Source organism: Narcine bancroftii, chromosome 1 (assembly GCF_036971445.1).
Source record: "Narcine bancroftii isolate sNarBan1 chromosome 1, sNarBan1.hap1, whole genome shotgun sequence".
Lineage (NCBI taxonomy): Eukaryota > Metazoa > Chordata > Chondrichthyes > Torpediniformes > Narcinidae > Narcine > Narcine bancroftii.
Genome location: NC_091469.1, coordinates 346562570 through 346577968, shown reverse-complemented (window position 1 = coordinate 346577968; position 15399 = coordinate 346562570). Strand labels below are relative to the sequence as shown.

The following is a 15399-nucleotide window of genomic DNA, read 5'->3' as shown; positions in this document are numbered from 1 at the left end:
GACTGCCTAAAGAAAGCTCTTGGTGCCTGCCACATTGACCACCACCAGTGGGCTGATATTGCCTCAAACTGTGCATCCTGGCTCCTCTCAGTTTGGCGGGCAGCAACCTTCTTTGAAGAAGACCGCAGAGCCCACCTCACTGACAAAAGACAAAGGAGGAAAAACCCAACACCCAACCCCAACCAACCAATATTCCCTTGCAACCACTGCAACCGTGTCTGCCTGTCCCGCATCGGACGTCAGCCACAAACAAGCCTGCAGCTGACGTGGACATTACCCCTCCATTAATCTTCGTCCACGAAGCCAAGCCAAAGAAGAAAGAAAGAAAATTATCTAACAATGGCTTTGGCATTAAAGATAAACCATTGCATGTGAAAATGCTCATTCACTCTCTTTCAGTTCCCCCCAATCTAATCTTTATCCCTCCCTTTTTTCTACTTACATCATTAAATTCACAAATAATCTAAGTTCCATTCTGAAAGCATGCTCTGATTGAGGTTTCCTCAAACTGAATTCTTCACTATGGTCAGTCGATGGCGCTCTTGTACCAGAGTGCAAAGGAAGGAAGTGAAAACAGAAAGACTGGAGGAACCGCAGGTTTTGTAGCATCCAGAGGAGGTAAAAATATAAAACCGATGTTTCAGGTGTGACCCAAAGAAAGGCTCAAGCCTGAAACATTGGTTATACATTTTTACCTTCGATGGATGCTGCAAACCCCTCTGTTCCTCGAATATTTCTGTGTTTTCACTACAATCACAGCATTGGCATGCTTTTGTGTTTCACTGCAAATGAATGCTTCACTTTTCATACCAGAAATCTCAGTTAATGATAATGAGTTTATTGCATTGTATATTGTATGCCCTTTAATTCTTACTTGTTGCAGCAGAACAGGTATTTCACACACAAAAAATCTCCAATAGTATACATGAAATTAAATTAGAGAGATAAATAAAAATGAAAAAAAAATCTGATCTTACAATAGTCAGGTGGACCTTTTGTGGTGTTGCATCAGTCCAAGATTAGTGTAACAAGGGAAGCTTGAAGAGACTGATCGCTGTTGGAAAACTGCTTTTGAACCAAGAGGTGCTTGTCTTCAGACTTCTGTACTTTCTTCCTGAAGGTAACAGTGAAAAGTGTTGACCAGGATGTAGCCTTCTTGAGGCAGCATATCACATAGATGTTTTTAGGGATGGAAGGTCAGAGCCTGTGATGGACCTGGCTAAGTTTGTTACCTTCTGAAGCCTTGTGCATTCCAGGACACTTGAATTATCAAACCAGGCTGTGATACAACCAGTCAGTATACTTCTCACAGTGCACAGACACAAGTTTAATAGATTATTCAATAACGTGCTAAAGCCTCCTCAGAGTAGGTATGAGCTTTGGTGTGCCCTCTTCATGGTTGCCTCAAAGTGCTGGCTTCAGGAGAGGTTTTTTGAAATATTCACCTCCATCCCGTCAACACAGACAAACAAGTATGTGGTCCCTCCACTTCCTGAAATCAGCAATAAGGTCATTGGTCTTGTTCAGAGTGAGAGCAAGATTGTTGTTCTGACACCACCCAACCAAATACTCATTCTCTATCCTTTATTCTGATTCGTTATTTCTTCGCTATCCCTAGAAGCTGCTTTTGGAAGAGGCAACAAAGAGGCAATAATTCTCGAGTGGATATAAAGGATTCCTTTCTGCTATTTTGAAAAACAAACAAGCAAGTTATCCCACTTCACCCACCATACTAGTAACATTGCAAATATTTATTGCTCAATTAACATTGTTGAGACATTTGATCTGATTATTATCACGTTACTGTTTATGGAGAGATGCTTTGAAAATTAGTTGTATTTTCTTCATTTTAGAAGTGACAAGACCTTAAATAATGAACATTGTTGGCCGTAAATAACTGTGAGGAGGATGTTAAAGCACAGATACCGCTTCAGACTGCTAAAGCAATTACCCTAGATGTAGTCCTATTTCGGACCCAGATGCCCTGTGGGGACAACAAATTATTTCCGCACCTACTTATTGCAGCTCCCAGTGCCAAATGTCAAGGAGATTTGACAGAGAAGATAAATCCTAATGTGAGTTGCAGAAAATTCTGGACAAAGTTGTTTCATTCCAAATGCAGAATTGAGCCTTGCTGAAATGTTTCCAACAAAAGACCGTGCTTCAGGAACACAGCAGCCTATGATTCTTTGTAGTTTATGACTACATTTGTGATGTGATATAACAAAGAGAGAATGAAGATTTCTGCATACAACTCGTCACAGTAACTTGGTGTTTAAAGTGGAAGTTAGGTGAGGGGAATGTTATAAATATGATGCAAGGCTCATGACTGAAGTAAATCAGGAGAAGCGGGGAGAACAGCATTTCGAGAGAAGTGGAGCGAACAAGCCCATGATGGCATGCTTGAAAGAAAACTTACTCATCTGTCCTGACATTCTTTTTGACATTGTTGTGTTGTTCTCCATCTAGTGGCACATTAGAATACTGTTCCAACATTAAAAAAAAATCACCTGTATCAGATCAGGTTTAGTTTTAAATCCACACACACAGCATTGATTCTTTCCTACCCTCTGAAACCCTGCTGTGGAGACTAATGGGGGATGGGTATTAAAGCCTGGCTCTATTCCATGAACAAAAAAAAAGTGGATTTTCTTGTCACTTTTTCCTTTGAAATTAAATGCTGAACAAGTCAATTTGCACTGAGGAAGATCCAATGACAATCTTTCATAAAAGGACTTCAGTCATCTGGCATTTTCATCTTAGCAACTTCATTGTAAACATTTCGTAGAGTTTAAATTTTGTGTCAATCTAATAGAATTTCTAAAGAACACTGAAAACACAATCAACAGTAATTCAATGTTACAAGCTTTTCATTCTCCCCTTTTAGAATATAATTGTATTTATTGTCAGTGAATTTTGCATTATTTTTCACCCTGGGAAGACTCTCCAAGTGCGGATTGTAGATAAAAGGAAACGTTGAAAAAATAAGGCAGAGCTACAGGTTGCAGTCACGAGCATCTGTACTTCCTCATTTCAGTCCAATTTCAGATTTAATCCCTTTAATAGATTCACCGTGTCTGCTGCTGTTCCATATTTTGAACAATAGATTTCCCAGGTAGTCGCTGATGGCAGGAAGTGGCAGGAAGAGCCCTCTGAAAAAGCAGTTGATAAATGGAAGAAAGCTTAGCCGTTACTTTCAATGGACGAGTGAAAGGCTGCTTATCACCACTGCCTGCCCTTCTTTTGTGGCTATGAACATATTTAACAATTCCTTTCCATTTGAGAAACAACTCGAATGGAATTACTTCCATAGAACATTGCTGCTTGGAAATCACCCCATTTATAGACACTTTCCAGCACCTGTGGCTTAACACTGATCATTTTACATGTGCAGATGCTCAAAGGTTTCAAATCCATGCATCCCCCCCCCCTAAAATGCTGCAGATAATGGGGCACAGTGCAAGCAGTTCATCAGAGTGCACAGGACCCCTATCTGATGGGTGATCTTAACTGTATGTTGAATGCAATTCATAAAGATTGAGAAGCAGAAGTTGCAAAAGGGATAACTTAAACATAAGGTAGGTTGGAAAAAAAAATATTAATCCAGTCTCGTGGAACATGAAAATTGAAAATAAAGTAGAAAAGTTGTACGAAAAAAAAGATTGAAGATGGTTAGGTAACTGACAAAGTATGCATTAAATTAAAGGACTTTGATGTCAATGCAAAACTGTAGTGGTGAGAAATTAAATAAGTGAGGTGGCTCAAAATAAGGCAGCTCACTTTCACCACCACCAGATGCACTTAGGAAGCAACAATAAATGCTGGCCAAGCAAGTGAAGTTCATATCCTATAAAATCACGTAAAATGGTTGATGGATAAGCTTGGAGGAAGTTATTAATCATTTAATTGACAAGCAGGATGTTAGAGTCATAATGTCCAAGTTTTCTATCAGCAGGTTTGAAATTCAGATCACTTTGAGACCAGGTAACAAAAGATCTTTTAATCTAGTCCAAAATATGAAAACAAATGGAAGTTTATCAACCTCTTAATTTCTGCACAGATTTCCATCAAACTTTAAACAAAACATAACTTATATAAAATAAAGAGAATAGCAACAGATGTTTACAGGAGCTTGATTGCAAATCAATTTTCAAACCTTGAAATCATTCCCGCCACCCCCCCCCCCCCCTGTTGGGGCATCTAAAACTAGAGGACATAGATTTAAGGTAAGAAATCCAAGATTTAAAAGGATTTTAATTTAAAAGGCACTTTTCACAAACAGAGTAGTGGGTAAATTGAACAAGCTTCCAAAGGAAATCCTATTGTGACGTTTGATAGACATTTAGACAGTTACATAGACAGGAATGGTTCTGAGAGATATGTGCTAAAACAAGGCAAATGAGACTAGCTCAGGTAGACAACTTGTTTAGCATGGATGGGTGTAGCACGAATAAAAGCTTTCACGGCTGGAGGGAGAACAAATGCTTTTGTTAGCTTATAACTATGGGTAGAGTCTCACAGTAATATTCGGAAGAGTTTTGGGTTTAGGCGGGAAATCAGGGTTATAAGTGAACAGATGGGGGTGGATCCTGGAGGCAGAGCCAGCCATCAGCACAACACTCTACCAGTGAATCCTAATTCACTGCAATGGGTTAGGCCACAGGGCCTGTTTACGTGCTGTATAGCAACAGCTTTCTGACTCTATGACTATTCAGATATCTCTTAATTTTCAATTTCAGGGAACTTTTATTTCATAATCAAGACAATTGGTAGAGATATTTGTGGGTAAGAGAGTCAGATCATAATTGGTTAAAAAAATTAGGAGAATTTTATTGCTTCTGCATCAACTAAACACAGAAAAACAAATAACCATATTTATTTTGCAATAGTGATCTTTTATCCATATCTGATATATTGCTGTCTGTGTCTCTAGTGTAAATTTTGAACGAATTAAGAATGGGGCTTGAGTCACCATTAGCTTCAAATAAAAGTAACAAATGGAGACAAAAAATGAGATAGATAACTTTGCTGAAGTATGTGCATGAAATTTTCATTTATTCTGAAAGCCAGTTTGTTGAATAAGTCTGTGCAAATTTTCTTCTTGAAAATGAACTACGTTTAAAAAAAAGGATAGGCTTGTGCATGTGTGTGTGTGTGTGTGTGTGTGTGTGTGTGTGTGTGTGTGTGTGTGTGTGTGTGTGTGTGTGTGTGTGTGTGTGTGCGTGCGTGCGTGCGCATTGTGCTAAGGAACATAGGCCTTTCTTTCACCATTGTAAAAAACATGGATCTCTCTTTTCCCCTTTTTGAGATTCCATGCCCTAGATTGATAAAACACATCAGCATACTGAACATAGTTTCTTGCAATGATAGCACTGGACAATAAACCTTTTCACAACCTTTACTTCCTTTTTTTTCTGTCATTTTTGGTATAACCGTTATTATTGCACTCAAACACGAATCTGGCAAAGCTTGTACTTGTGTACAAGCCGATCATCTCCTGGAGACTTCCCATTAGGCATTTGTTGAATAACATCCATTATCTCTGAATCCATAAAAGGAGAGTCCCATTTCCTCACATCATCTTCCCCTAATATTGGCAAGTTTAAATCTGAGAAAAAAAAGAATTCAATAGAATCATCAGCTCGAACTCCCTCAGAAGTATATAATTTCTGATAAAATGATAAAAATTGGTCATTAATTTCCTGAGGTTTAAAAGTAACTGAGTTATCTTTCCTCACAGCGTTAATAGTTCTCGATGCTTGTCCCATTTTCATTTGCCACATTAGAATTTTATGTGCTCCATAATAACGTTGCTTAGATATTTGAATCAAATGTTCATATTGATATATTTGTAATGTATTATATTGTAGCTTCAATATAGTTAAAACAGCCTTATTATCCTCCATACAATTCGTCTGAAATGATTTTTCCAGATCAACTATCTGTTTTTCCAATAAATGACTCTCCGCAAAAAAATTCTTCTTTTCTTTTGATGCATAGCTAATAATTTGACAATGTAAAAATGCCTTCAAAGCATCCCATAAAGTAAAATTACTCTGAACTGTATTCCTATTCAAATCCAGAAAGGAAGCAATTTGATCCTTAATAAATTTTAAAAATTCCAGTTTTTTTCAATAGCATTGCATTAAACCTCCACCGAAAAGTTGATTGAGTAACTTCTGGCCCAACACAAGAAATAAATAACAATGAATGGTCAGAAATTATTCTACTCTTATATTCAGCTTGAGTAAAACAAGATTGCAAATGTGCTGATGCCAAAATAAATCAATCCTTGAAAATGAATCATGATGTGAAGAATAAAATGAAAAATCATTCTTAGTAGGATTTAACCTTCTCCAAACTTGTATCAAATTTAAATCTTTCATCAAAGAAACCAATTGGACTGTTGCTTTTAATTTTTTCAAAGTTTTTGGTGATTTATCCAATAATGGATCTAATACACAATCAAAATATTTTCTTTAGATTGACTCAGAGTTAAAAAAGCTTCCGACACAAATTGTTCATCGTCCACATTAGGCACATACACATTCAACAAAGACAATGACTCGGCAAACAATTTACAATTAATCATTAAAATTCGTCCAGCTGTTTCCACCGAAGATTCGAGTTCAAATGGTATTTTCTTATGAATCAAAATCACCACTCCTCATGCTTTTGAATTAAAAGAAGATGAAATTACATGACCAACCCAGTCTCCCATCAATTTTAAATGTTCTTTTTCAGTTAAATGAGTTTCCTGCAAAAAAGCAATATCCACTTTCATCTTTTTTTATATAAGCTAAAACACATTTAAGCTTAATCGGGTTGTTTAAGTCCTGAACATTAAGTGTTGCAAAATTCAAACTGGACATTGTTTTAACAATTAAACCCCACCCCCATTCCCCCAGTTTGCAAACAAAAACCTCTCCTCAATAAAATAAAATGAAGCTCCACGTGCCAAATAGCCCCTAAATTAATCAACCACTAGAACCACACTCCCCAGACAAAATAAAGATTACACAAAAATAAGAAAAAGGTTTTTTAGATATAACTAGAAAGTACAAAAATAGTAACTCCCCGCTTAACTGGGTGTGGAAAGAAATAAAATCCCCCCCACAGGTGGCAGATGACTTCCAAAAGCTTCAGTGACATCCATCCCCCCCAACCAGACTTACAAGATTATGTCTAAATCAGTTCACAACCCCAGTGAATTCAATCCCAAGGCTTGTTCCGGATCATCAATATCAATCAAACTCTTTGACATGTTTGCCTTCCCGTTCCCATTTCCATTCTTATCAGATGTCTTCCTCTTAGGAGAAGAGTGTCTTTCAGTAGCCCTGTCTGGCACAACTTGCAAGATGGTTTCCCTATCTTGATACCATAGGCAATGAATCAAAACAGCTCTTGGAGGTTGGCCCAGCTATGGTTTACTTCTCAAAGCTCTATGTGCCCTATCTAATTCCAAACCTTCTGGAAAAAAATTCCAATCCCAATGCTTCAGTGATCCACTTTCTAAAAAAAAATTGGATCTGAACCCTTGATTCCTTCCAGAATTCCCACTATTTTAACATCATTCAGACAACTTTGGTTTTCCAAGGAGTCTATCTTCTTCAGTAAGTTCTTCTTCTGAATTTTCCATCCAACAAAAAAATCTTCCACTTTTTCTATTTTTTCTTTATTACTTTCCACTTGTTCTCTACAGACTTGAAAGGTACCTTCCATTTTCTTATAATTGTCCTGAACTGTATCCACCATATTCAAACATCTAATGGCATCAGCTTTAACAACAGAAATATTTTTCTTAACAGAAGAGACTTCCTCACAAATATTATTCATTTTTTCATTCATGTTCATAAATCCATGATTAATCTGAGTGGACATTTGTGTTGACATATTACCCATTTGATGAGCTATAGATTCCAAAATTGTAAAAACAGCATCAAAAGTAGTTTCACTAGTCTCTCCTTGAGGCCTTCCTTCTCTCACTTCAGCAGCAGTTAATGATTCTTCTTCCATATTTTCATTTTGAAGAGAGACTTTCCCTTGCTGTCCTTGCAATTCCACTGACGAATTAGTCACTTTACTTCTGGTCTGCAGTTCCGACATTATTAGCTCGTTGCCGACCAATTTGACTGACGGCCCAAACCCTCTCAAGAAGATCACGGACCCGGGACACACCGCGCATGCCCAGCAGTGCCGAGGCCTGCACATGGACATCTTCCGACACTCTGCCTTGGGCCTCCGCACTGCCAGGACCCGCAGCGGTGTCGCGCACCCGGCCTGACGCTGCGGACTCCGGCAACTCTGCAGTGCACTTGACATCGCAAGTGCACTGATCAAGATCAGATGAAAAAATCGAAATAAATCGGAAGCCCGGCATCATCTTGAATACTTAAGCGAGCTGGAGTGCGTTGATGCTTAGGTAGCTGACCAGTTAATTCTGTGGATTCCACTTGGTAAGTAGGCCTCAATTCATCAGTACTCTTAAAAGGAAGTTTTTTCTGAATCTGTGCTCTCGATTTCTTTGTATTAGCAGCCATTGTAGTCTTTTAACATTCATACAACATCAGAACAGATTTTCAAGACTTTTTTAAGTTCTTTAATTTGGGTATTTGATTTGTTAGTTTTTAATTTGTTAGTCCAACTGGAGGAAGACAGAATTTCACTTCTTCCTTCGCCATCAGGCCATGCCCCCAACCCCCCCCAACAACCTTTGCTTCCTGAAAAAAAGTTGGGATAATGATAGACAACTTCAAGCTGGACACAAGGACAATTTCAGATTTGCTTATTAACGAAGGAATTTGGAGACACATAATGATGCTGACGCATTGTCTTATTTCACCTGACCTAAAAATATTTTACCACTGATTTTCATTTGTACTCAGCACCTGATTCCTCTGGTGTCAGTGTTTAACAATAATTGGCCAGCATAAATGGATTCCAGTTGTTCTGATACCGATTTCCCATGGTTGCAATCTCCTGGTGAAACCTTTCACCATGGTTGTGGACTTATAGACTTCAGGAGGAAGTCAGAACACAAATCAGTCCTCATCGAGGACTCAGTAGTGGAGAGGATCAAGAACTTCAAATTTCTGGGTGTCAACATCTCCAACGATCTGTCCTGAGGCCATTCATGTTGATGCAAACACAAAGAAGATTTGCCAGTGACTGTACTTTGTGAGGAGTTTGAGGTGAATCAGTATGTCACCGAAGACTCTCAAAAACTTCTATTGGTGCATCGGGGAGATCACTCTGGCTGGTTGCATCACTGTCTGATACAGAGGTGCCAGTGTTCTGGAGAGGAAAAAAAACTCCAAAGAGTTGTTAACTTGGCTTGTGACATCATGCACATCAGTCTTCATTCCATCAAGGAAATCTACAAGAGGCGTGTCTTAAGAAAGTAACCTTTATCCTCAAGGACCTGCACCACTCAGGCCATGCTCTTTTCACTCTGCTACCATCGGGAAAAAGGTACAGGAGCCTGAAGGTGAGTACTCAGTGGGAAAAGGATGGTCTCTTTCCCTCTGTCATCAGATTCCTGAATAACCAGAAACACTGCCTTACTTTGATTTCTTCTTGCATAATGTTTTTAATGTATTTTGTAACGTAGTTTATATAAAATTTATATTATAAATGTTTACACTATGATCCTGCTGCAAAACAACTTTTTTTGACATGATCATATCAATAAATTCTGATTCTCTTCTTCCTTCTCTCATTGACTGCACGAAGATCAGCAGAGAAGAACTCCAAGTGTGAATGCAGGAAATAAATTGTCAATGATATGTTGCACTTCATGATTTGTATGCTTGAAGTAGACTTAAAACATAACAGAAAATCACAAAAAAATATGTTATCTCTAAAAAATGGTATGTGATAGGAAAATCTTAAGGTGATTTTCATGATCAGTTGCCCAAAATCTATAAAATGCACCCAAAATTGTTCAGGAAGCAAAACCTTCACCAATATCTGTGAGCAGAAAGCCCTGCAAAAGATAGGGGACACAGCCCAGGACCACACAGACAAAACCCTCTCCACTATTGAGAGCATCTACAGGGATGGCTGCTGTCCAAGAACAGCAGCAATCACTAAGGATCCACACCACTCAGCACATGCTTGGTTCTCACTGCTAGCATCAGGAAAGAGGTATAAGTGCAACAAGACTCATGCCACTAGGTTCACAAACAGCTGCTACCCCTCCACCATCAGAATCTTCAATAACAAACTCAATCGCCAATGCAATCTTCACAAATTCTGACTTGTAAAGCCTCATTTTAGGTCTTTTCTCTGTTATATTTCCCAATAGAAACAATTCCGGAATCTGTATAAATCAAATCTTAGTGATTTGTTCGAGAAGATAGTGTATAGATGTGTAGTGTGGTTACTTGGAAATCTGATTACCATCTAGATATGACTTGATGGAAAGCAGAAATATATGCTTATAGTCCCCTGGAGAAAATTACTTATAACCTTAGAAAAAAATGCAACTTTTTTCTAAAAAATTTGGAGTCTTCAATTTGGAATCTTCAACACGTAGGTGTAGATTCTTAATGATGAACCCCCTTCCCCCATCCTCGGTTCCCTGCATCCAGGTAAATCACGATATTTGTCTCTTGGCAGGAGATTGAGAAATCCAATGAAACCATTTTCTTTTTTTTGTCTCATTTTTTCTTTTCTCTCCTCAATTTTATTGACTATTTCTCTCCCTATTTTCCCCTGGATGGATGGGAGGGGGGAGGGTTAGGACTTGTTCTTTTTTTCTTGTTTCTTTTCTCTTTTCTTACTCAAAATCAACATCAAATGATAAGATTATACATCTTTTATGTAATTGATGAATTTCATAATTTCATGTTGATTTGAAAATATAAGTAAAATAATCAAAGAAAATCAACAAACTTAATCAGAGCCTCATTCAAGGACCCTTACTTTTACACTTTATTTAATTGTTTCTCTCTGTATTGCACAGTCGGTTTGTTTGCTTTTCTTTGTATGTTTACAAATATAAGTTTCTTCTGGAGCACATTATCTTGCATAACAAATAAATAGTAATTTTGCTTCACCCACAGGAAAAATAATTCCAGGGTTGTATTTGATGTCATGTATGTACTCTGACAATAAAACTAAACTGTGAACTTAATAGTAATCCAATACCTCTTTAGGGCCATGAAATTACACCGTACATAATAATTTGAAGTCAATCTCAAATTCACTCATCACACCATACAAAAATACTGCTAAAGGATTATTCAGTTGAAATAATCTACAATCTTCTACATTTAACAACAGTATATGGGTGCCTGCCACATTGACCACCGCCAGTGGGCTGATATCGCCTCCAACCATGCATCTTGGCGCCTCACAGTTCGGCGGGCAGCAACCTCCTTTGAAGAAGACTGCAGAGCCCACCTCACTGACAAAAGACAAAGGAGGAAAAACCCAACACCCAACCCCAACCAACCAATTTTCCCTTGCAACCAATGCAACCGTGTCTGCCTGTCCCGCATCGGACTTGTCAGCCACAAACGACTGCAGCTGACGTGGACATTACCCCTCCATTAATCTCCGTCCGTGAAGCCAAGCCAAAGAAAGAAAGAATATACTGTTTAACAAAGTTTAAAGGTTCAGTTGGACACTTGTTTCTGCATGATATAAAAAAGTAGTCTTACAGAAAATTTTATGATTTCTATGACTGATTATGAAATAAAATAGGTAAAAAGATAAAAATTCCTACGTTGGACTATAAGAACATAGAACATTATAACACAGTACAGATCCTTCGGCCCAAGATGTGCTGACTTATGTAAATCTACTCGAAACAAACTAACCCTCTATCTTTTTTCATCCTTGTTCACATCTAAAAGTATCTTAATAAATTGAATAAAGTGTAGTCAGGTGATTGGAAAAGTTGTGCTCGCGATCATTAAAACCTTAAATTCATTCATTACTGTTGTTGCCATTACTTTTTCAGGAAATTTCTTCTCTTTTACAGGCAACCCTGAGTTAGTCAGCAAAGTTCCTGTGACCATTCAGGTTTTAGATGTCAACGAATATGCACCGGAATTCTCAGTGCCTTATGAGACCATGATGTGTGAAAATGCCAAAAATGGACAGGTACAGTATCAACTATATGAAAAAAAATCTAATTGGTGTGTCATTTTTCACCAAGTTATACAGATTATATATGAGACACAGCAGGAGATTTCCTGGAAACTGCAGTCTCTGTGGATTTGGCAGAGAGTGGCAGAAACTTTACAAATGGAACTTCTGTCTATTTGGTCTTATGGGTACAGCTCCAAAGAAATTCTTGGATACCAATAAGTAGCACCACATCAGGCCAACAAGTACAGTGCTGGAAAGCTCAGCAGACTGAGCAACAATTGTGGAGGCCACGGCCTTCCCACAGATGCTGCTCGACCTGCTGGGTTCTTTCAGCAATTTACTTTGTGCTCCAGATTCCAGCTTTTGTCCTCATCTGTGTCACTATTATCAGACCATGTTCATTTATGATATATTGAAGGGGGAGGGGGGGAGGTGTAGTGGGGTGAAATATGATAATTCAGTCGAAGGGGTGGGAAGAGCATCATTAGCAGGTCACCTTCACATTGTTATTCTCGTTGACTGAATGCAAAGTCCGCATTCTGTCTATCACTTCAGATCCAAGAATAATAAGAAGGAGTGAGCACTGTGAATCTGACTTAGTTTGAAATAAAGATTCAAACGGTGCTTCTGTTGTGATCTCCTCTACATCAGAGAGACTGAGCACAGACTAGGAGATCGCTTTGTTCAGCACCTCGGATCTGTCCACCGTAATAATGTGGATCTTCCAGTGGCCGTCGTTTCAATTCCCCATCCCATTCCTTTGCTCAAATGCCTGCCCATAGCCTCAAGGACTCCCAGACTGAGACCACCTCCAAATTGGAGGGAAAATACCTTATCTTCCGTCTGGGCACCCTCCAACTGGATGGCATTAACATCAACTTCTTCAGTTTCTGTTAAACAGCCCCCCTCTTCTTCCCCATCTCCTTTCCCCCAGATCTTTCTCTCTCTCTCTCTCTCTCTCTCTCTCTCTCTCTCTCTTCCCTCTGTCTCCTTTCAAAGAGCTAAAATCAATTCTCACCTCTCCTCCTATAATATCTAATTAACACTTTTGTAGGTCTGGACTCCTCTCCCTGCCAGCCTTCAGTCTTTATTCTGATGCCTTCCTGTTCTTTGCTTAGTGTTCGGCCCAAAACGTCAGTAATCTATCTTTACCTCCAATGGAGGCTGCAAGACTGCTGAGTTCCTCCAGCACCTTTGTGGGTTTTTATTATAAAGAATAAAATGCCTAGGAAGAATTTTTTTTAAAAATGAGATAACTTTTCTCTGTGATTCCACAAACCATTCAAACCCTATGAATGAGTATAAATAGCCATGACGGTGGTTTGGGGTATAGGATGGAAGGGCAAAGTCTAATTGCAGGGAGAGGTTTTTTTTGTGGATGAACATGATCTTTCTCTTCCCTGAAGATAATTTCTCTATTATTTTCAGCTAACCATGAGGTTTGCAAATGAAAATTACAGTTTAAAATACATGTAATTTGCAGTTTGATCTTTTTTTTCTGACCCCAAAATATAATAAATGCACTCTTTTCATTATTTTTCCTATTTCATGAAGCCATCATAATACCTTGCAATCATACCTGAGATTTCAATTAAAATCCCAATGTCACATATCCAGTGCTTTACAACTGCCCTGAATTATCATGTAAATGCCCACGATACTGTTAAATATGTCTGACTGATATTTCAATAACTATATCCAGCTACTTTTAACATCTGGATTAAAATATGGTGTATCATGCAATATTTAGTTTTGCACTGTTTAGGATAATCTCACACTTTAATTTCACTTTTATTCAGTTCATTTAATGTCTGCTCATGTATAACATATACAAGATATTGATGTCAGACAGTACTAATGTGATCTGATCATATTTGGCTCAGATCACACAATTGTCATGAACCTCATCTTAATCTAGATGGTGAGAAAGTTATGTTACTTTTGCGTTATCTTTGTGTGATACATCATTATAATTAATAAAATACAATGCATAAACGTGCTGGAGAAACTCAGCAGATCACGTAGCATCCTTGGGAAGTAAAGGCAATCAACATTTTCAACTTGAACCCTTGGTTGGGGACTTTTGTGTTTCACACTCGACTAAACCCTAGCATCTGTAGATTTTCTTGTTTAACTGCAATTGACAAAAGCAGATTATTTCTGCATATTAGTGAGAGCACTGTGGTTTGTGTGCTCTGTCTTTGCTCCAGTATACGTGATTTAAAAAAATATTTCATGTAAATAATGTACCTCAAAATGTACCTCCAGATTAGAAAGACCAGTTAGTAGCCTGTAAGTTTGATGTCTGTGGTAGGTAAGTTAATGGAAAATGGCCTTAGAGATAATATGTGTGTGTGTGTGTGTGTGTGTGTGTGTGTGTGTGTGTGTGTGTGTGTACCTGGAGAGACAGGGTCTAATCAGGAATACTCAATATGGGTTTGTGCGTGGAAGGTCATATTTGACCAATCGTTGAATTTTTTGAAGGGTGACTTAAACGTTGATGAGGGGAAAGCAGTGTATGTTGTGTATATGGACTTCAGTAAGGCCTTTTCCCCTGCAACCGCTGCAACCGTGTCTGCCTGTCCCGCATCGGACTTGTCAGCCACAAACGAGCCTGCAGCTGACGTGAACATTTACCCCTCCATAAATCTTCGTCAGCGAAGCCAAGCCAAAGAAGGCCTTCCATAAGGTTCTGCATGGAAGGTTAGTTAGGAACATTCAGGCACTAGGTATTAACTTTGAGATAGTCAAATGGATTCAACAGTGGCTGGAAGGGAGATGCCACAGAGTCATAGTGGATAACTGTTTGTCAGGCTGAAGGCCAGTAACAAGTGGAGTGCCTCAGGGTTTGTATTGGGTCCCTTGCTCTTTGCCATTTACATTAATGATCTGGATGATGGGGTGATAAATTGGATTAGTAAATATGTAGATGATACTAAAATAGCTGAAATTGTGGATAATGATAATTGTGGTTTTCAAATATTGCAGAAGGATTTGGACTGCCTAGAAGAGTGGGCTGAAAGATGGCAGATGGAGTTTAATGATGAGGAGTGTGAAGTGCTTCATTTTGGAAGGAATAATCAAAGTGGGACAAACATAGTAAATGGAAGGGCATTGAGGAATGCAGTGGAGCAGAAAAACCTAGGAATAATGGTTCATTGCTCCCTGAAGGTAGAATCTCATGTAGATAGGGTGGTGAAGAAGGCTTTTGGTATGCTGACCTTTATAAATCAAAGCATAGAATACAGGAGTTGGGAAGTGATATTGAGACTGTTCAAGGCATTGGTGAGGCCAAATTAA

General features: G+C 38.5%; 1 protein-coding gene across 7 annotated transcripts in view; it reads left to right on the top strand.

Annotated features, from left to right (window-relative positions):
• The window catches only part of LOC138749263 (cadherin-12-like), a 352525-nt gene that overhangs the window by 313496 nt on the left and 23630 nt on the right, over nt 1-15399 (top strand). For 6 of the 7 annotated variants that reach the window (XM_069910439.1, XM_069910443.1, XM_069910449.1 and 3 more), the window contains one exon: nt 11990-12111. In XM_069910439.1, the coding sequence (XP_069766540.1) occupies nt 11990-12111 (122 nt within the window). Of the gene's footprint in view, nt 1-11989; nt 12112-15399 lie in introns of those variants that run through there. The other variant, XM_069910480.1, reaches the window with a different exon arrangement.